This window comes from Sciurus carolinensis, chromosome 1, assembly GCF_902686445.1.
Source record: "Sciurus carolinensis chromosome 1, mSciCar1.2, whole genome shotgun sequence".
In the NCBI taxonomy this organism is placed as follows: Eukaryota; Metazoa; Chordata; class Mammalia; order Rodentia; family Sciuridae; genus Sciurus; species Sciurus carolinensis.
This window is the reverse complement of record NC_062213.1, coordinates 93355405-93376794: the sequence shown is the minus strand read 5'-3', so window position 1 is coordinate 93376794 and position 21390 is coordinate 93355405. Positions and strand designations below refer to the sequence as shown.

The following is a 21390-nucleotide window of genomic DNA, read 5'->3' as shown; positions in this document are numbered from 1 at the left end:
GTTCTTCTGAGCCAGCTGCCATCTCTCATTTGGAGGTAGAACCCAGGTAGGAATATATATTTTTTGCACTAAGGATTGAAGCCAGGGTTGTTCTACCAATGAGCTACATTTCCAGCCCTTTTCATTTTTTATTCTGAGACAGGGTCTTGCTGAGTTGCCCAGGCTGACCTCAAACTTAAGATCCTCCTGCCTCAGCCTCTGAGTTGCTGGGATTACACGTGCCCAGTAGGCAGGATATTTTTGGAGCCCTCTTTTCTTTAAATCCCAATCCTTTCCTGAAGCTCCTCCAGCAAATCCAGGTGACCAGCACTTCCTGAGCATGCAATACCCAGCATTGGAGTTTGGGGACAAGATGGGGGAGGGCTTGACCCCATTGCAGCCTTTGGGGTGTGTGCAGGTTCAGTATGCCTGTGAGCTCTGTATGAGCATGTGGATGTCAGACCCAGGGTTTTTGTGTGGAATTTCCTTTCTTCCACTCTCCTAAAGGCCTTGGGGAGACCAGCAACAGAAAAGGGAGATGGGGGAGTACAACTTTTTCCTCCAATAGCTGCAGTTCTAGTTCAAACCATTAGGGGTCACTGTTGCTTCAGTCACCAATGCTGGGCAAGGGCGGAGGAGGGTGCTGTTCCCCCAGGTGGTCCTTGCTGCCCACCCTGACTCTGTCAGGGTAGCAGGATAGCTGCTGTCGTAGAGATGGTCTTACCCTGCCTGACTGCTCTCTAGTTGCAGGACAACTGCTGTCACAAGCAAGGGTACTCAGTACTAGTGGCATTGTATGGTAACTTGAGCAAGGTGGCCCCAAAGACAGATGCAGGAAACTAAAAAGCCTGAGGGACAGGGCAGGTAGCTCAGTGGTAAAGAGTGTGTTTAATGTGTGTGAAGCCCTGGATTTCATCCCCAGCACAAAAAAAAAAAAAAAAAAAAAAATGTCCCAAGCTGTGACCTTCCTCTCCCATTGCCACCCCTTCATCAAGGTTTGTGGTCATTCTCCTGCACCTCTTCCCCTTCAGATGCCTTGCCATTGCCATGAAAGCCTCGGACACTGGCTCCCCTGCGGTGCAACTATAACATCTCTCAAACACAGCTCTATTCATGTTCTTCCCACTTAAAGTCTGTCCTGGGATTTCCTGAAAGGAAATGCCTGCCCAGTGGTCAGCATAGCAAGAGACAAAGATGGGTGTGGGGACTGGTGGGCCCTGCTGGGAGGGCAGATAGAAAGGTTCAACCACTTCTGGCCCTGAGCAGAACATAACAGCAAATTCTCCTGCTTCACTGCCATGGCAGCCCTGGCTGCTCAGGTCCTCACCGGAGGTGCTGTTTGACAGCAGCGTATTTATCCTGTTTGGCTGCCTTGGGTCACCACCTCAAGTCCCAAAGGAGGAAGAGAGGAAGTTCATCCAGTGTTGATGCTGTAGAGATGGAGAGATAACTGCCCAGGACCTGGGTACAAACAGACCTCAGCATTTATTGTCGTTTTCCAGTCTTCCCATGAGAGGCAGGGGGTGGGACAGGAGGGGAGGGAGGAAGACAAGGCTCTTAAAGCCTTAATGATCCAAGACTTATAATTGAGGGGAAGACTGGGCAAAGGGGTGAATGTGCACCAAGGGATGCCCCTGGGGAAAAAGGAGGAGGAGCACCAAGCCTGGGGGTCCCTGGGTGGGGGAAGGGGAGAGGAAGAGTTGGGGCAGGCCCACCAAGGTCAGACTGGGAACCTGCTCACCAGTCCCTGGGTTCTCGCCATGCCCCCTGGAGTGTGTGGCCAAGGGAGGAGGTGATGCAGTTGAAAGAAGGGCAGCAATATGGACATCCATCCTGAGCCTCCCAAACATGGGTGGAGAGGGCTCCAGGTCTGGCTCTGATTGCTCATTTCACTTCAAGCAAGTTGATGGCCCCAGATGCCCACAGGAGATCCAAAGCTGAGGGTGGAGCTCTTCAGACTCTGCTTCCAGGGCAGATGGGCCTTTATTTCTTGGTTGAGCAGAGCCTCTCACTCTGCAGGTGGTCTAATGATTCCTCCCACTGTGGCCCTGCTTGCTTTCCCACAATTCCGACTGCTGAGGTTCTTTCCTGCGTGAGTCTGTTCTGACAGCATCCGCTTCTTTCTGCTCCCGCTCTCTGCCCCACTCTTGGCCATTCCCTGCCTTGAAAATAGCTGGGGGTGGGAGGTGAACATCTGGACATCTCATGGGCACAAAGATCAGGTCCCTTCCTCTGCCATGAGAGGCCAGAATGTTAAGGAATGGGGAGTCCCTCAATGCACTGGACCCCCATTTTGGGGGCTGCAACCTGAGGCTCCTTTTGGAGTTAGTGGGGAGTCGGGCTCTGCATCAGTGGACAGCAGGGAGCCCAGGCCTCCCCGGCACTCTGGGCTGTAGTAGAAGGAAAGCAGGCGAAAGGAAGGCCTCAGTTCTTTCTGTATGCTGTCCAGGATGTGGGTGAAGGTCGGGCGCAGGCGTGGGTTCTGCTGCCAGCAACGGCTCATCAGCTCTTGCCTGGCAGGTGGGGGAGGCAGTGTCAGAGCATCCTGGAGTTGCAGTCACTCACTCCCCGTCTCCTACACTGGGAGGGTCGCTCAGTGCAAGTACAGGGCCCGGGGGCATTATGTTTAGAAGAATGGGAGGAGAGTAAATGGGGGCATGGCTGGCTGGGGGCCAGTGAGTATAGAAGCATCAGAGGTGGTAGACCAGAATCATGGGGGTGGGGTAGGCAGGGGTGACTCACAACTGAAGGGGACAGCCCTCCAGCTCCTCCAGAACCCCGCCGTCCATGACGAACTTGAGCACTTGCTCATTGGACAGGCCCTGGTAGGGCTGTTCAGCCAGGGTCACGATCTCCCAGAGCACCACACCAAAGGACCTGGAGGACACACAGGTGGACTCAAGCTCAGCACCCTTCATGCTGCCCAGTGCAACCCAAGGGCGGGAGTGTCCCAGGCCCCTCCCCAGATGACACCTCCACATCCCCAGAGCCCTCTGGTCCCACCAAGCCCCACCAGACATCTGAGTGGGTGGTGAAGATTCCATCTTTGAGGGACTCGGGGGCCATCCAGCGCACGGGCAGCAGCCCCTTCCCACCCTTGCGGTAATAGTCTGTCTCATACACGTCCCGAGTCATCCCGAAGTCTGGAAAATGGAGGTGGAGGGGGTGTGGATGTCACACACTAGATCCTGCCCCAGAAGTTCCTCTCCCAACCCTCTCTACCTCCACAGTCTAAGAGTCGTAGAATGTGAGGGCTCAAAGGACCTCAGAAGTCATGCCATCCAAAGTCTTTTGACCTTGGACCAGGAGACTGAGATCTGGGGGCTAACTTGCCAACTTGTCACAGGCTGTCGGGGTCAGAGCTGTGGGCCAGGCCCTGTTCTCCTATGCCTAGCAAGGGGAGACTCTCTACCCTTTAGGATATCCTCATCTGCCTGGCACCCTCTGTACCCCCGATCTTGACGGTGAAGTCCTGGGACACCATGCAGTTGCGGGCTGCCAGGTCTCGGTGCACGAACTTGTTGGCGGCAAGGTAGGCCATGCCATCAGCAATCTCACCAGCCATCTGTATCATATCCTCTAGTGCTGGTCGTGGGAGCCCAGGGTTGTTCTAGGGCCAAGAGACAGGGCTGGTGAAGAAGGAACCTCGAGTCTTGTCCCCCACACTGTGCCCAAGTCTTCCCAAGCTTCCCAGCCTCTGAAGACTCAGGGTTCTCCTGGTCCTCACCTCTGCTTCAGGCCGCAAAGATCGAAGATGGCTCTTGAGGTCTCCCCGGGTCATTAACTCCATGATGACCAGAGTTGGCTGCCCTTGAGACACTACTCCCAGGAGACGCACCTGGAATGAACAGAGAGCTTGGTTGCAGTTCTACCCACCTTCCTTTGACCAACCTGATCAAAACCTTGACCTGCTGTGACCACAGCCTGACCCAGACATCCACCCAGACCCTGATCCCAGCCATGACTACAACCTTAATCCTGATCTAACAGTGACCCTAACCCTAACTCACAACTCTCATAACCTTGATCATATCTGACAATTGTCACAATCATGAACTTGGCCCAACTCTGACCTTGATTCCAATCACAACCCTAATAATCCTCTGGACACCCCCAACCATGACACTCTAGTCATAACCCTAAGATCCTTTATTTTTTGGGGGTATGTGTGTGTGTGTGAGGTACTGGGGATAGAACTCAGGGGTGCTCTACTACTCAGCTACGAGCCCAGTCCTTCTAATTTATTATTATTTTTTTAATTTTATTTTTGTTTTGTCTTGAGATGGGCCTTGCTAAGTTGTCTAGGGCCTCACTAAATTGCTTAGGCTGGCTTTGAATTTGTGACTGTCAGTCTCCTGAGCTGCTGGGATTTACAGGCATGTGGCTTTTTTTTGAGATAGGGTCTCACTAAATTGTGGAGGTTGGCCTCGAACATTCAATCCTTCTGCCTCAGCCTCCCTAGTCTCTGGGCCCGAGTTGCTGGGATTATAGGTGTGTAAAACCATATCTAGTTGCTCCCAACTAGGATCCTAACCACATCCCAACCCTGACCTTCATGATGCCCTGACCTCATCTCTAACCCTTTCTTTCCCTCTTACCACATTGCTTTTACTTTAATTACGACCCCAACAATGCCTGACCCTCCTTACCACATGGTGACACTTGAATGCCTTCATGACAGAAGCTTCCTTGAGGAATTCAATGCGTTCCCGTGGGCTGGCCAGCTCATTCACTGTCTTCAGGGCCACGGGCGTGGACTTCTCTCCAGCCCCAAGTCCTTGTGCCAGACCCTCATAGACCATCCCAAAAGAGCCTTGGCCCAGCTCCCGGATTATGGAGATCTGCTCCCTGGGCACCTCCCACTCGTCAGGGACATACACTGAGAGGAGGTGGGGGTCATGAGGCAGGGATGCTGCTCTCTGCCTCACCTCCACCCGCTTCTCGCCTCCTCTTCTGAAGTGCTCCGGTCCCAAGGTCACCATCTCCAAGAAAGTTTCCTGGAAGTCTGTTTCTCCTCCGCTCCTGTCTCCCTTCCCACGCCACTTGTCCACCCACCCCCAGACCTACTATCAGAGGCGCTGAAGTACTCCGGATTCACAGAGGTATACAGGGTGCCATTTCTGCAATGGGAGGCAAGGGGGTCAGGCTGGAGGAGATCTCAGGAAGGAATGAGCATTTCCAGAAAACATGGATGAGGGACACCTTGAGAAGGAGGGTTATTGACCACACCCCAACCCAGGTTAGGGGAAGGCGCAAAACACTTTCTAAGCTAATTTTGGCCCAAGTTCTGGGATATGACAGGTTGGGAATAGGCAGACACAGGAGTGAAGGGGTTCCTGCCCCCTCGGGACATCCTTAGGACTCAGCTAATCAATGTCCTGCCCCCATATCCCTCTTGTATTCTCTCCTAGAGGGATCGACATCAAATGTCTGGGACGCATGCTGAGGTTTCTTGCTACGGCAGGACCAGATTCATTACTTCTTCTCTTGGGTTTAGGGCGTGGTGAATCTTCAGTGCCTGTGTGCCCACACTGAGGGTTTTCCCAGCTAAAACTGGCTAACCAGGTTAACCAGGATTCATCGGTCACCCTAGCTGAGAGGTATGTCTCCTCCATGTTATCTCCAGGGGAAGAGTCATTCCCCAGGGTTAGTGCTTCCTGCTGTCTGATCTACCACCCTCTGATGGCACTGACATGCTGAAGAGAAAGAGAGTGGGAACTATCATCACCTCTTCTTGCCGTAGAAGAAACCAAGGGCAGCAAGAATGATGAGCAGCATGAGCCCCACGGGGGTGACAGTGAGGAGGATGTGCAGACCCCCGGAGTCTTCCTCCTCTAATGGTCAGAGGACAGCAGAGAGTAGGGTCAAAAATTGAAAAGTCCAAGGGAAGGGAATGCTTCCCTTTAAACACTGGGAGACAGGGATAGGGAGGATTGGGGTAGAGGAAGCTGTGGTGGGCACTCAAGTCTGTATACCTGGGCCAGGGATGTAGAAGGCAACACTGTCTGTCCAGGAGCCATTGCCAGCCAGGGAAGTGGCCCGAACCCTAGCAGAGTAGTTCCCAGGGGGAAGCAGGGCCAGGTGGACTCCACCAACTTTGGCATATCGGAGACGGGACACACACAGCACTGTGGCCTCCTATGGGTAGCACAGAGGAGCTGATTAGGAAGGGGGATGTAGGCACAAAACAGGGGCTGAGATGGGGGTGCCCTAGGATACCTACCTCTCCCAAGCGACGATACTTGATTTCATACTTGAGGATGAGTCCATTGGGGTCCGGTGGCTCAAACCACCGCAAGAGAACACTGCTTTTGCTGGCTGCTTCCCAGGCCACCTTCCCTGGAATACCATCGGCCTCTCCTGCGGGAGAGGCAACCAGGCCACAAGTAGTTTACCTCTCACGTTCGAAATCAAGTTAAACTGGGCTGAACTGGAAGGTTTGGGGAAGCTCTGGGATTATAGAAACTGGAAAGGGCGAGCAAAGCGAGTTTCTGGGGCAAGGAGGTCAGGGACAGGGTCCTCGGGTCAGTGGTGGCGGGTAGAAGGTGAAGGTGCACTTACTGTGGGGCATAGTGCGCGCAAAGACGAAGGTGGCAGCGCTGCAGCCCACGGTGTGCGCCGCGTGGTTGCAGGCATGGATGTCGATCCGATATTCCGAGAAGTGGCGCAAGCCGCTCAGCACAGCTCGCTCTCGGGGAACCTTGTCCTCCTGGATCTCAAAATCCGAGCTGTTGCCCCCTAGTCTGAGGGTCCCGGCGGCCCGGCGGTGTCGCACCGAGTCCCTGGAAAGGGAGTAGGTCAGCCATGTCCGGGTCTCTGGAGTCTCGCCCCTCAGTCCCCTGCCCCATTCCGGCTCACCTTTGGGGGCTCTTGTTGATGGACGTCACTTTCCAAGGGGATCTAGGGAGGCCGAAGAGGCACGATCAGGCTGGACTGGAACGCACCCCAGTGCGCTCTGCAACCGCGCACCACCTTCTCCCCCACACCGTCCCACAACTCAGGCCACGACCACACAACAGGCCCCGCCCTCAAGTCCCACTGTCTGGAAGACCCATCCCTCCCAAGGCCCCGCCCATCAGACCCGCCCCTCCGGCGTGCGCCTGGTCGCACTTGGGGATGGTGATGGCGTTGTGTAGAAAGTTTTCAAACTTCTTCTGGAACGAGGCCTCTTGCGCCTCCAGCGAGGGCAGGACTTGGCCAGGAGGTGAGTGCTGGCAAGGGCAGCAGCCGGGTTCCGTCTCCGCCTCAAGTTCTTCATCTTCGCGGTCGAAGCGGGGGTCGTGGTTGCTGGTGGGCAGACGCAAGCCTAGCGCCGCGGCCGGGAAGACAGTAGTTAGAGAAGTGGTCTCCCTGCCTCTGGCCCACAGACCCTGGCCCGGAACCCCCACCCTGACGGCCTGCGCACCGCGGTGGCAGTAGTCATTGAGGTAGAGATCGCCGTCCTCTGCCAGCCTCTGCCACAGTACCAGGTAGTAGGTGATGTTTCCGTTGCGCTGGGTAGGTGGCTTCCAGCGCACCAGGAGGTGGGAGGAGGAGTTGGACGTGGAGATGACGTCTTGGGGCACTGTGGGTGCTGGGGATGTGAGCAGAGTACACTCAGAGGCCGCGGGTTCCACTCCCAAATAGTGTCTGGTAATGAGTCCCTTTATCTGGAGTCCATCTCCCTTCTCTCGAAGAGTAGGTGACCTTCCTTCCTAGAGTTCAGAATTCTGTCCTCCCCTTCTCCAAAGTCTCTTGAGTTCACCCAGCTTATTTACTGCACTGTTCCAACCCCACACTCCCTAGAATCCAGGTGAATGTCTCCTATTTTTTCTAGGACTCAAGCCTCTGACCTCCCTGTCTCTAGGACCAAGGCCTACAGTGCCCTAGCCTCTGTTTCTGGTACTTTGCCCCCCATCCCTTGCCCCTTCTCATTAGATACAGGCACAGTGATTTTGGTCCTTTCCGGGTGTCAGCCTACCTGCAGGCAGGGTTCGGAGGTAGACAATGGGGCTCTGGGCTCCTTGATGGGGGCTGTCCTCAGCAGTGGTCAGTGTGATAGCCCGCACAAACACTGCATACTGTGTCCAGGGCTTGAGGGGGGCTAAGGTCACCCCTGGTTCTTGGGTGCGGCTTAGGGGCAGCTCCACATCCAGCAGGTTCCAGCTCTGAGTTCCACAGGCATCTGGACCCACATGCTCTGTGGCATTCTGGAATGGGCTAAACACCCCATCCCCAGAACTGAGAACTGGCTCAACCCCATCCCCATATTCTACCACACTTTTCCCTTCTGAATCACGGAGGACTGTCATTGTCATTGTTCTTCCTCTATGTGTGAGGGCACACTTGATAGACCCTATGTATCATGTGACATCTGTTGTCAGTCAAATTTGTGATGAAATATCTCTTCACTCTTAGCAGGAAATATTGAGCATTAGTCACAAGGAGCATTAAAAATTTTTGCATTGTAGGCTGGGAGTGGTGGCACATGCCTACAATCTCAGTGACTTGGAAGGCTGAGTCAGGATTGTAAATTCAAGGTCAACCTCAATAACTTAGCAAGACCCTCAGCAACTTAGTGAGACCCTGTCACAAAATAAATAAAAAGGACTAGAGATATAACTCAATGGTAAAGTGCCCCAGGGTTCAATCACCAGTACCAAAAAATTGTTTTGCATTGTATAAATAATGCTAGAAGGTGGATATGAAGTTACCCTAATCCCCCTTCCCCTCAAGTAGAACTGCAGACTATGAGCACAGTTCTATAGCCTCTGGGGGGCTGGTTGCTGGGAAAGATGAGAGTGGAGGCCACATGGGAGATGTCAAGGTAGATGAAGGGGAGAATCTGAGGCTTCATGTTGATGTTCATGATATGTGTTTCTTTGGAGGGAGGCAAAGGGGCGGAATTCTTGCTGAGCAAGGGATGAAACGTGGGATGTCAAAGGGAAAGTGGGTAGCCGGGTGTGGTGGTACATGCCTGTAATCCCAGTGACTCTGGAGGCTGAGGCAGGAGGATCATGAGTTCAAAGCCAGCCTCAGCAACTTAGTTAGACCTTAAGCAGTTTAGTGAGACCCTGTCTCAAAATAAAACAAAAGGGGCTGGGAGGTCTGGGGATATAGCTCAGTTGGTAGAGGGCTTGCCTTGCATGCAAAAGGCCCTGGGTTCAATCCCCAGCATCACACACACACACAAAAAGTGTTTGGGGATGTGGCTCAGTGGTTAAGTGCCCCCAGGTTCAATCTCCAGTACAAAAAGGAAAAAAAAAAAAAAAAAAAAAAAAAAAAAAAAAAAAAGAGTGGGGGTGATTTAGGCCCAGCTGGAAGTGCCTGCCCTTGTTGGGATGGAAGCAGGATAGTGCAGGAGCAAGCGTGTAGAGGTGCAGAATCAATGCCATGGTGAGCCAGGACCACAGTGCATGCATCTGAGGGAGCACACCAGTCATACTGCAAGGCATTAATGTTAGGGGAACCCCTACAGGATCCCCAAGATTCTCTGCCCTCATTGCCCAAATGTATCTGTGCAGAGTTGTGCAGTTGGGAGCTGCATGAGTCAGGGGGTGCAATTCACACTGCAGGCCCTGTCATTGCTTCTTAAAATGTGACCCATGAACCAGCACCTTCAGCATCACTGAGTAGCTTGTTACAGTGCAGACTTACAGGATCTCCTGGGGACTAACCAAATCAGAATCTATACTTTACATATTCTCCAGTCCCTCATGCTAGTCCCAGTCACCTACCACTGAGGAAGCCTCCCACCCTCATTCCAAGACAGACCCTGAGAAAAAAATTAAGAACTCTCAATTTTATTTCATAGGGGGTCTTTCTAAGCTAGGTAGTTGCATCTTTTCTACCTGCAAGAGAGTACTCCTCACTCCTGCCCGCCCAGCCTGCCCTCCAAAATCCATTTCTCCTCTGTAAAGAGATCTTTTTGATTCCTAGCCATGTTTTTTTGGGAAGTCCTTCCTGTGTCCTAACTATGATCCCTCTTGCTAGGGTCAGTCCATTCTCTCCAAAGAAAAAAGCAACCCGTCCCTGGCCATCTCTGCACCCTCCCTTTCTCAGGCTTTAATGAAATGTTGGCAGAGCTGCTCATAAAACTGGCCAAATTAATGGGCACTCCCCAAACCACTGCTGGGGCAGGAGCATGTGGTCAGTATAGAACATTAGCATAGTGAATTGAAGTTTAATTATCCAAGCCTTCCAGCAGAACGATCTCAGCTCTCAGAAGCCCCGACGGTCCTCTTCCTTTCACTTGGTGAGGGAAAACTGAGGCACATTGTGTTGGGGGAGCCAAATGTGGGCCCTACATTGTTGAAATGTGCCTTGGGAGTCCTAGCTTCCGGGCTCTCCATAGCCCTGAGGGGCTCCGCCCTGGGCTGCCTTTGGTCTTGGAAGAAATAGGCGTGCCCTTTCTGCCGGGCCTGGATTGTGACCCCGCGTCTGGTACTCACGACTCCTTGTAGTACACGATGAAGCTGAGCAGGTCGCGGGCCTCCAGCGGTTCGTAGCGCTCCCAGCGCAGCAGGATGCGGTCGGTTTCCGTCACGTTGGATACGAAGCGCAGGGTGCGAGTCTGGCCTGGGCGCGGAGAGCGGGTGAACACCTGCTCCCAACGGGCCTGTCCTCTGTTGGAACCCCCACCCTGCCCCAAGGCATTTACCCACAAAGGGACCTCCAAAGAGGCTGTCCCATTCAAGCGACCCCTCCCACCCGGGTGGGTGTGTCTAGTGTATTTCAAGATGGGTGGGTGTCTGCATGTGTGAGCTTTCCAGTGTGTCTTGGGGTCGCTTCGCATTGTAAGCGCCCTGGCTTGCTCTGGGGATGGAGTCTTGGACCTTACAGGCAGCGCGGTCTCCGTTGGTGCGGGGATTGATCTCAGCCTTGTTTTGCCGACCTCGAGTGCCGGTCACCTCCTCCAATCGGTAGATGTGCTCCAAGCAGAGGCGCGGATTGAAGGCAAAGTAGATCTTGCCAACGGGAATGGTGAGCCCAGTGGCCACCCAGGATCCCAACTGCTGTAGGTTCTGGTTGTCCAGCACGTACAGAGTGTAGTTCCTGGGGGAGGCCGGGGGATTTTGTTCTGTAGGGAGGTAGGGACTGGGGGTGGGAAAGGGGGTGGCTTATGGAGCTTCTCCTGGAGGAGCTGTGCTAGGCACAGGGAGGAGGGTCATGGGCAGCCACTCACACCCCGAACACAGGGGTGAGGAGCTTGAGCACACCCACTCTGCGCTACTAACCAGGAGCTTGATGTCTGGCAAGTCACCCATCCTCTCTGTTGTCCTCATCAATGAAATGGGGTCAACAGCTACCCTATTTCCTTCCTGACTTCATCTCACTTTGAATACTTGGTGTATCCTGATTTGGGGGACACAAGGAGGAATGGTACTCATCCTGAGGCAGTAAGTCTCAGGTTGGGGTGTGGGCACCTCTAGGTGCCAGGAGACATGAGAAGCCACAGGAAAGCACTGACTAATGCTAATTTTTTTTTGGTGTGTGTGTTGGGGGGGGCAGGTACTGGGAATGGAACCCAGAGGAGCTCTATCATTGAGCTATATCGCTCACACCTTTTTTTTTTTTAATTTTATTTTTTTATTTTTATTTTTATTTTTTTGAGACAGGGTCTCACTAAGTTGCTGAGGCTGGTCTTGAACTTGCAATCCTGTCTGAGCCTTCTGCATTGCTGGGATTATAGGCTACCATGTCCCTGTTGATGCTAATTTGTTTGTTTGTTTGTTTGTTTATTTACTTATTATGTATTGTTATTATTTTAGTACTGGGGATTGAACCCAGAAGCACTTTACCACTGAACTACATTCCTAGTCCTTTTTAGTTATTTTTTAAATTTTGAGATAGGTCTTACTAAATTGTCCAGGCTGTCCTTGAACTTGTGATCCTCCTATCTCAGATTCCTGAGTCACTGGGATTATAGGTGTGCACCACTGTGATGCTGATTTAAAGCATTCTTTTTGTTTTGAAAAATTCTGGCTACATTCTGGATAGGTATTATCTAGTAGTTGGTAGAAATGAGTTTAAAACCCAGGCAGGCATGCTATGCAGTCCAGGATCAGATGTTGACAATTATGGTCAATTTTTTTGGAGTTCTATGTAACTATACTGTGTTCCAGGCATTATTTTAAGTGCTTTACACATAACAATATAATAAGTAATATTCACAGCAGCACTAAGAAACAAATAGTGTTATACTAACTCCATTTTACCAATGAAAAACCACCAGAGAAGTTAAGTGACCTATCCAGAGTCACACAGCTAGTAAGTGGCTGAATGGGTTCTAGAGCCCATCCTCTTTGCCACTGTTTGGGGAATGTTGGGGGAAGGGGCTGGTCAGAGGCCTAATTCTGACCCCTTACCCATCCACCATGGCATCCCCCCGGATTAGCTTGAGGTTCTTCAAAAAGCCCAGGGACACTAGCGCGAAGGAGTGCTTGATTTTGAGGAAGCCAGTGATGGTCTCTACCAGCCCCAGGCTGCGCTGCAGTTCTGCCTCCAGGTTGTCTGAGGAAGAAAGATGGATGGAGCAGGAGGAGAAGGGGATGGAGCCACAAGGCTGGGGCAGGAGGGGATCCAGGGGAAGTGGGCCCTCAGGGCTGGGACCCTGGATGAAGAAAGTGGTACTTAGCCAGTTTGTTGCAATGGGCATGGCTGAGAAGAAGGGCATGGTCAGGAGGAGGAATGTGACCCAGAGGAGGTACTGACAGCCCTGGCGAAGGTTGAGGATGAGGCTCCCCTCCACGTGGGTGCAGCCCACCAGATCCTGTGCCGCCTGGACCGAGTCGATGGTCTTGGTGCCTACCTTGCATTCTTTCGGGCACAACCCCTCACACTTATGGCAGAATATGCTGGTGGGGACAATTAGGTGGCATGAGCCTTGGATCCCAGTGGGCCTCCGCAGGCCACCTCACTGCCCCAAGGTGCCTCCCTCGACCTTGCCCTCACCTGCTGCCATTACGGGTGAAACCTGGAGGGCACTGGGCCAGGCAGCTGCCCTGGTGGATGCCGAAGGTGGAGGCGCGGCCAGGCACTGAGCGCAGGCTGGCACAGCGCTCGGCTGTGACGCAGCGCCAGGACTCGTGCTGGTAGGTGCCTGGAGGACAGGCTCTGTGGCAGGCACCCTGGAAGTACAGATGGCGGCAGGCTACGCAAGCACGAGGGTCTTCTGGCCGGCTGCAGCCCCCTAGACATTCCGAGTGGCAGCATGCGCCTCCCGCTGTGCAGGCCAGCCCTTGGGGGCATGGACACACTGTGGGGCAGAGAGCTGTGTTGGATGTCACCCATTCCCCCTCAGTCCTGTCACCGTTTTCCAGTCCTGCCCCACCATGACACTCTCTATCTGTACCCTCTGATTCAGATGACATTGGTTTCCTTTAGACAGGGTCTTTTGAGGACAAGGACCATAGCTCCCTATCTGTGGTTCTCCACCTCCCACAGTGCCCAGCTGGGGGCATCAGAACTCAGGACAGAGCAGTGACCTTGTCCATCAGGGTTGCTGCTCTCCGGCCTGCTGTCCTGTCTAGGCCTGGTGCCCACATCATCACTGGGCATGGTGCCAGGATGAGCCAGCTGGTCTTTCCTGAGCAGTGAGGCCTGGGGCAAGGTGGGCCTGGGAGTGTTTGGAGGGAGGGGTCGCTACCTGTCATTTACCCACATCCCTGCCCATTCTGCCTCCCTTGCCAACTCCCCCACCCCCTACCCTGGGCAGGAGGTGGCCCCAGCAGCAGTGGTGGGTTCGGGGCTGGGGATACAACAATCTGGAAAGTGCACAGTGGCAGCTGGGTATCTGTGGGAGTGATGTGTGGGGTGGGGTCAGCCAGGGTCTGTTGACACTGTACACGAGAGGACTTGCAACAGCTGTGTTTACAGCCAACAGGGAGGCACAGGGAAGTGGCCTCCGATACAGCAGGGATCTGGTTACTCGCCTGCCCTGATGCTGAGGCCTGGAGGTGAGAGGAACTGACCTCCATGAACTGTCTGGAAAAGACTCCTAGGTTGGGGATCCCCGATCTGCTCCCAGCCTATGAAAGGTCTTCCTTCCTTCCCCCGGAACTTTCATTTCTCCCTCATCCCTCATCTTCCCTCCCTTCCTTCTGTGTCCATAAATCTTCCTTTTTTTTTTTTTGGTACTGGGGATTGAACCCGGGGCACTTAACCATTGAGCTGCCTCCCCAGCCTTTTTTATATTTTATTTGGAGACAGGATCTCACTGAGTTCTGAGTTACTTAGGGCCTTGCTGAGTTGCTGAGGCTGGCTTTGAACTCCCTATCCCCCGCCTTAGCCTTCCGAGCCGCTGGGATTACAGGTGTGTGCCACTGCACACAGCAGAAACCCCCCTCCCCGCCCCGCCCCCGCCCCAGCACTGGGGATTGAACCCAGGGCTGCTCTACTACTGAGTTACATCTCTAGCCCCTCTTTTTAAAAATTTTTGTTTTGAGACAGGATCTCACTGAATTACCCAGACTGGCCTTGAATTTGCTGTTCTTCTGCCTCAGAATTCCTAGTCACTGGGATTACAGGTGTGGGCCGCTGCACTTAGCATGTGACCACTTTTACTATGAACATAGAGCCACTACAGTGGCCTAGACACTTCTCTAATACTCTGTAGAAGAACTCATTTCTCATAACAACCCTATGATCCCTTTACAGAAGAGGAAACTGAGGCACAGCCAGTAAGCAGTAGAGCTGAGCCTTGGACCCAGGCCACTTGGCTTTGACCCAAGACTGCTTGTGCAGTTTTCTGTCCATTTGTGCATATTCCCTCCCTACTGCCCCACGCCTGCCTTGTTTGTACCTGTCCTTTACCAACTATTCCATGATTACCTGATGCCGTGGGGTTTTTTCTCACTGCAATACTGGGAATTGAACCCAGGGCACTTTACCACTGAGCTACATCCCCAACCCTTTTTATATTTTTATTTTCAGACAGAATCTTACAAAGTTGCCCAGGCTGCCCTCAGACTTGTGATCCTCCTTCCTCAGCCTCCTGAGTCCCTGGAATTATAGGCCTGCACCTATAATTCCACCTGCACTGTGCCTGGCTGTGATGCTGTCTTGTATCTACTACTAATGCTGCATCAACTATTTCATTCTCCTGAACCTCAGTTTCCTTTTCTGTAAAATGGGAATAACAGTAGAACCTGCCTCATAGGACGAGTGAAGATTAAAACACAGTGGCAGTAAGGTACCCACCTACACCATCCTGACTCCCTTGGCCTCCCAGTCATATTCTGTGCCAGCACCCACCTCTCTGACAGTGGCTGGAGGTCCAGCACCTGTAGTCGGTGTGCCCACCGAAGGTGGTCCTGGCACAGGGCTCGCCCGCAGCTCCCAGCACTCCTGGGCACACGTCAGCACACTCCTCTCCCAGCTTGTTGCCCACAATGTGGTTGGCACCAGGCACAGGTTGCAGCAGTCCCCAGTCGATGGTGGAGAGGTGGCAGAGCTCCTGGTTCTTCTCCACGCGCACAGCCCCACGCAGCACAGCCCCCAGTGCGGGCAGCCCCACATCACGCAGATGTGGCATCTCAAAGATGACCAGCGCATAGCCCAGGAAGAGGCGGGCCCCTCGGATCACTGCTAAGTTGGGGAAGAGGTCACGCAGGCTCTCCAGGCCATAGACACGGAAGAGCAGCAGGTAGTCAGTGACCTGGGTGAGGCGAGGGAAGCTGAGGCCGCGAAAGTCCTCCCCTGTGGCTGTGAACATGAGCAGGATCTGCAAGTGGCCCTCTACCACGCTGCAGTTCTCCAGCCGCCGCAGCTCCGCAACCTCTGAGCGGATGTCCAGGCTGGGGCACACTGTGGACACGCAGGGCATGCAACAGTGAGTATATCCCAGGCCAAGTACCCCATCCCGCGGGGCTACTTTGGGGTAGGGGAACCACACGGGCAACTGGACACTGAATATGAAATCAGGCTCTGCTGTGGGTGAGGGGTAGCCTCCTCCCAGGGTCTCAGAGGGCTCGCCTGCAGCTTGCACTCTCTCTACCAGATGAGCCACCATAGCCAAAAGTCAGTCCTTGATTTCCCCTTCCAAACCCACTTCCCCTTCACAGTCACTAGCAAGTTCATTCCTGCTGTTCATCCTTGACTCTTTTTTCTTTCCTTTTGTTTTTCTTTTTATGGTACTAGAGGTTCAACCCAGGGGTGCTCTACCACTGAGCCTCATCCCCAGGCCTTTTTATTTTTTATTTTGAGACAGTGTCTCACTAAATTGCTTAGGCTGTCCTTGAACTTGAGATCCTCCTGCCTCAGCCTCCTGAGTCACTGGGGTTACAGGAGGTGCCACTGCATCCAGCTACCTATAACTTCTTCTTTCCCTCCCTCTACGTTCTGTGGGCTTCATATTTTACATATGTCCAGAACCTGACCATTCGTCACTGCTTTCACTGTTTCCACCATCATCTTACTCTGGATTTACAGCCTCCAAAATTGCCTCCCTGCTTCTGCCCTGGCCCCTCTATGCCTCTCTACTTTAAAGCCATGGGGACCTCAAAACACAGGTTTTACTCCTCCTCTGCTTGAGCCCCACCACCCATGACTCCATCTTACTTGATGTAAAAGCCAAAGCCCTGCAGTTTAGGTCCCTGTAACCTCTCTGATTTCCTTCCTTTTCTTTCTCCTCTTCAACTACTTTGACCTTTTTGATATCCCTCAAACAAGTCAACCAAACTCCTGCCTCAGGATCTTTGTCCTTTCTGTTCCTTCTAGCTAGAACACTCTTCCACCTACATGGTTTCCTCACCTTTTTATAAGAGACCTTCTCTGACCATCCTCTTAAAAATCCTTACTCTACGCACCCTCCATCCCCTGTTTAATTTTTCTCTAGAGGTCTCAACACTGGTTAATATATAATCTACTTATTTATTTTGTTTATTGTAAGCTCCATAAGGGCAGTGATCTTTGTTTAAATCATTGCTGGATCCTAGTGCATGGTAGAGAGACTGGCACAAAATTGTCATTCAATAAATATTTAACAAGTGATTGAATTCTGTGACTGGGAAGCAATGAGCCCTGAACTTCATGTACCCTGCTTTTTTCGTGGGTGTGGTATCAGTTTTAAAACCCAAGGGAGGTCTACAGCCCTTTGGGGAAAAAAAAAAAAAACTTTTAAAAATTTTGAGATGGAGTCTTGCTAAGTTGACCAGGCTGGCCTGAACTTGCAATCATCCTATCTCAGCCTACCAAGTTGCTGAGATTAGAGGCATACGCCGCCATGCCCAACTCATACACCCTACTTTCTCTGCCTGGTCCCTGCATTTGCTTACTCTTGGAGGGACATCCCATGACTCCCCATTGGAGACTCACATTTCAGTTTTTTTTGCCTGACATTCTGGGTGTAGATAAGCTGATCTCCATTCCTATCTCCAGCCTCAGTCCTTGTCCTGTACACCTCAGGCCAAGCCTTCTTCCCTAACCCTCTTATCCTCAGTTATTCACTTCCCCTTCTGGCTTCCTTGCATTTGGTCCAGCAATGCTAGTCACAAACATACCTGGGGCATCACCCCAACTTTGCTGTCTACATCTCCATCATCCCCTCCAGGGGTCAGTTCTGCATCCCCTATGGTGCCCAGTCCAGAGCTGGAACAACAGGGACACTGGGGACTGTGGACCATAGACATCTGGATCCCACATCTACCCCTCTCTGGGGATCCAGGAGTGTCTGACTTTCTCAGACTCAAGGCCCCAGGCCTACTTCCTTTTCTATTCCCAAGGCATTTAGGGCTATTCACCTATGGGGGCTGGATACCTGGCTTCTTTTTCTCCTAAGGGGCCTTGCATGGCTCCCCCTTGCAGAAGCTGCAAGTCTGAATTCTTCAGCCCGACATTCTGGTCCAGCTGACCTGTCCAGCCTCTGCTGCCTCCCTTCCCACCTGGCGCTGCAGCACATCACACACACACCGCACTGTCCAGGCTCATTCCATGATGGTTTGTTAGTGGGGTCAGGGGCAGGTGGGGCTGATTCCCTGGGGCTTGCTTCACACCTTCTTCTCATCGTTATTAATGGTCCTGAGCTTGACTCTGCCCAGCAACGCTCTGTGTGTGTGTGTGTGTGTGTGTGTGTGTGTGTGTGTGTGTGCTGGGCTTAGGCAGCTACACACACACCAAAGGGAGGCAGAGAATGAGAAGATACTTCTAGCTCCTCCAGGAAAAGGCCAATCAGGCTCTGCCAGGCAGATGGGGGTTCTCTCAGGCGCCCACTTCCCATCATGCCCTTGCCTCTCTAGGGCTCCCCTGATGGGAGTCATTTGGAAAAACAAATCTAAGACCTTTGCAAATTAACCCCTGCCTTCCCTCAAGACACAGCTCTGTGCAGAGCTGCACTGGGAACAGAGCATCTGTGTCCCCCGACCAAACACTAACCCAATGCAGGGACATGCTTCTGTCCTGACAACTGTGTTCCCAGCTGGCATCTGCTGTGCCCTATCCTGGCACAGCAATGGAGGGGGAGAAGGAGGGGCTCAGTGGGAGGGGCACTCTGGTTTGCAGGCAGAGCCTCTGTGACTAGTACCCTTTAGAGGACCCTCTATTCCAACACATTTGTATTTCTGTAGGAATGGCAGGCTCTGCCCTGCCCCCTGGAAACCCCTAGTCTGAAGGGCAACATGAGACCCCTCAGGCAGGCACAGAGCAATGGATTCCTGAGCTCCCTCAATCTGGAGGGGAATGGTGGAATTGAGGAAGGGGGCACCACTTAATCCTTCCCCTTTTGAACCCCCCCCTGCCCTTTTTTCTCTCCCCATTGATCCCCCTGTGTGGCCATGAGGGCCACTTACCTACAAGGTCACTCCCCAACATCTGATCCCTACTTGTGGAAAGTGTCTACCTGGGGGTTAACACTGAAACACTAAGGAAAGGCAGTCCTCCCCCAGAGCCAGTCCCTCTACCTACAGCAGATGGACCCTAAGAGTTGGGGACAAGGGACAGGGCTCTGGATGCAGGAGCTCAGGACCTAAGTTAACTGTTCCATTGTCTAAGCCTGTTTCCTGCCTGCATATTCAGTTACTTAATGGTGTCTGGTTCTCAGTTACCTTTCCCAGCCTTGTCCCTTCCCATTCAATGGCCCTACAAATGACCTCACACCCTCACAGCCTCATTTATGGTTCTCATACAGATTTTACAGGGATCATGATTTCACAATTGGCAATGGAATAGAAGACATCTATTTCTCCCCGTTTCCAAGTCCTCACTTTATAGGGAGCTGAGAGAAAAACACCTTTATGTGGACAACTAACTGTTCTTCCCAATGAGAAGTCCTTCTGAGAGCCAACCCAAGTCCTCACATTGCAGTAAAGAGTAAGATGTGTTCTGGCTGGATGCTCAGTTGTTTGACCTCCCAGCTGTCTAGGAGGGAGATGGAAGTGCAGGAGACAGTGCTGGGGACTCACCCTCCAGTGTGTCCAGGCCGAATCCCAAGGAGAGGAGAATCATAAGCCAGCATGCTCCCCAGGGCCACAGACCAGGCACTGCCATGGTCCCAGCCCTGGCTTGTGTTCTGTCTTGGCTCTCCTCCAGGTGGCTCCAGAGAGAAGGGTCTGACAGACCTTAAAGGACACCAAGACCCGGCTTCAAGAAGGAGGGGAAGGGCAAGGGCAAAGAGCTTAAGAATCCCACTCTGAGAAAAAGAAATGCGATCACAGAAACACAGGCAGTGACAGGCTGCCGGAAACTAGGGACTCTGAGAATCCAGAGACAGAGAGATGGGGACAGAGATGCAGACAGTGACAGGGAGAGCCTCAGAAAGGCCTCCGAAGGGAGAAAGTGGCACAACGTTTAAGAGCAAAAGGCAGACCACGAGGTCGGTCAACCTCGAGGTGAGGCGGAGTGGAAGCTCAGAGAGAACTCCCGGGGAGGCAGAGCGTCGGAGGTCCCGGGACGCGCGTGCTGCTTGACCAAGGAGAGTCTCTCCTGGTCTCCTGGGCACACTCGCTCCCAGGCGCCAGCGAGTCGCGCTCCTGCACTATCTCCCAGGGCCCGCACACCAACCGCGCCCAGCTCCGGTCCTCCCCGCCCCCAGTCGAAACCGATTGGTTTGTCGGGACCTCCCAGTTCTCTCAGCCTCTCCCGCTAAGTCAAAATATTTAGCCTGACAACTGAGGGGGCACAGATCTGTTGGGGAAATAAGGTCAAATTACCAGGGGTGGGGGTGGGGGCAAGAACTGAGCTCCCCCAACCCTGCTTCGGCTGCGATGGGTCTTCTCGCATCCCCACTGCCGCCTCTGCTGCAGACTTCTTCCAAGTGGAGCTGCACAGCCGGCGAGACTGACAGCGCCCGCGTTTCCTGGGGGAGAGGTGTTTCTGGATTCTACCAACAGGTGCCTTGACACCTGCGGGGTAACTCTTAACAGCCTCAACCCGGAGGAGCCTGTTTGTTGAAACCTGGCGAGAAGGTGGACAATGTCTCCTGAATATTCAAGCACCGCGCCTCTCGGAGCCTATCTCAACCTCAGAGGGCCACACTGTCCTTAGCCCCTTAGCGCGAGCGAGGCTTGAGGAGGGCGACCACCCCGTCCGCCTCTGTACGCTCATTTTTACTGAATTCGAGCCGCCGGGTCGGTCTATCTGTGCATCCCTGTATTGGGGACTTAGGAGGACAATCCGTGCTGGGGGGGGGGGGGGGCTGGCAGAGGAAAACTGTTTGCCTCTAGGAGGATTTCCTTCGCCCACTCCCTGGGCACCTGTCTACCTTTTTCCCAAAAGTTCTTCTTCCAGGATCCTCTTCCCTCCCTCTTCTGATCTTGAGATTGACAGGATCTTGCAGCCGCAGAGGCTGGCTGCTGAGAGACCAGGACCTGCCCTCTGGTTCCATGGGTGCTGGGGATCCCGGGGCTTTCCAGGTGCGCAGCCTCCAAGGGCTGACGCGTCCCCAGCTCCACCCGCGGGCGGCTCCCGCGTCCGAAGAGCTAGGAGAAGATCTATTAATTTCCCCGCGAAGAAATCAATGCTCCTGTCAGGACGGCGATCGATGCCAGTCCTGCTTGGCCTGGCCCTACCCGGTTCGTGGGGGCGGGGGCCGCTGCCTGGCGGGAGTCAACGACAGGCCCTAGGACCCGAGGCGCAGTACTTAGTGGGGGCTGCCCATCGCGCCCCCACCCACCGGACCCAGCCCAGGAGCTCACACCTTTGCGCGTGGGCATCTAGCGCCACCCTGTGGTTTCTCCTGGACAGCGGGGTCTCGACTCCTTGGTCTCCCTTTGGCGGCTAAGGGTCTCTCTTTCTCGGCCCTTTCTGTTTCCCTCCCCAGGCTCTGCGTTTGGTCCTTTGGGGGGTCTTCTCCCTTTTCTTACTAGGGTTTAGAGAGTGTGTCACTTCTTTTCTCAACTGACGGGCACCTCTCCCTCAGGCAAGTGGTCGTAGGGCGGGGGCTGTCAAGTGTGACCTGGACTGCAACCTTTCCCCAGCTCAACCATCTTCCCTCCTCCC

At 53.4% G+C, this 21390-nt stretch overlaps 1 protein-coding gene across 1 annotated transcript; it reads right to left on the bottom strand.

Moving 5' to 3' along the window:
• Positions 1 to 1707: 1707 nt before the first annotated feature.
• Insrr (insulin receptor related receptor) lies at positions 1708 to 19440 on the bottom strand. Its single transcript, XM_047554592.1, has 22 exons — positions 19356 to 19440; positions 15214 to 15765; positions 12913 to 13216; positions 12673 to 12815; positions 12327 to 12471; positions 10799 to 11013; positions 10410 to 10536; positions 7940 to 8178; positions 7385 to 7552; positions 7090 to 7285; positions 6838 to 6879; positions 6541 to 6761; positions 6203 to 6339; positions 5955 to 6117; positions 5708 to 5813; positions 5047 to 5099; positions 4629 to 4858; positions 3707 to 3817; positions 3430 to 3589; positions 2993 to 3122; positions 2722 to 2856; positions 1708 to 2492 (listed from the first exon to the last, which is right to left on the bottom strand). Exons 1-22 carry the CDS (start codon positions 19438 to 19440, stop codon positions 2252 to 2254), a joined length of 3903 nt encoding a protein of 1300 aa, XP_047410548.1. The 3' UTR covers positions 1708 to 2251.
• Between the last annotated feature and the right edge of the window lie 1950 nt (positions 19441 to 21390).

Coding starts and splice junctions, on each gene's coding strand:
- Insrr (XM_047554592.1), bottom strand. CDS start 19,440: ATGGCAGTGCCTGGTCTGTGGCCCTGGGGAGCATGCTGGCTTATGATT. Junction 15,766..19,355: donor CGGCCTGGACACACTGGAGG/GTGAGTCCCCAG, acceptor GCGTGTCCACAG/TGTGCCCCAGCCTGGACATC. Junction 12,816..12,912: donor TTCACCCGTAATGGCAGCAG/GTGAGGGCAAGG, acceptor TGTCCCCACCAG/CATATTCTGCCATAAGTGTG.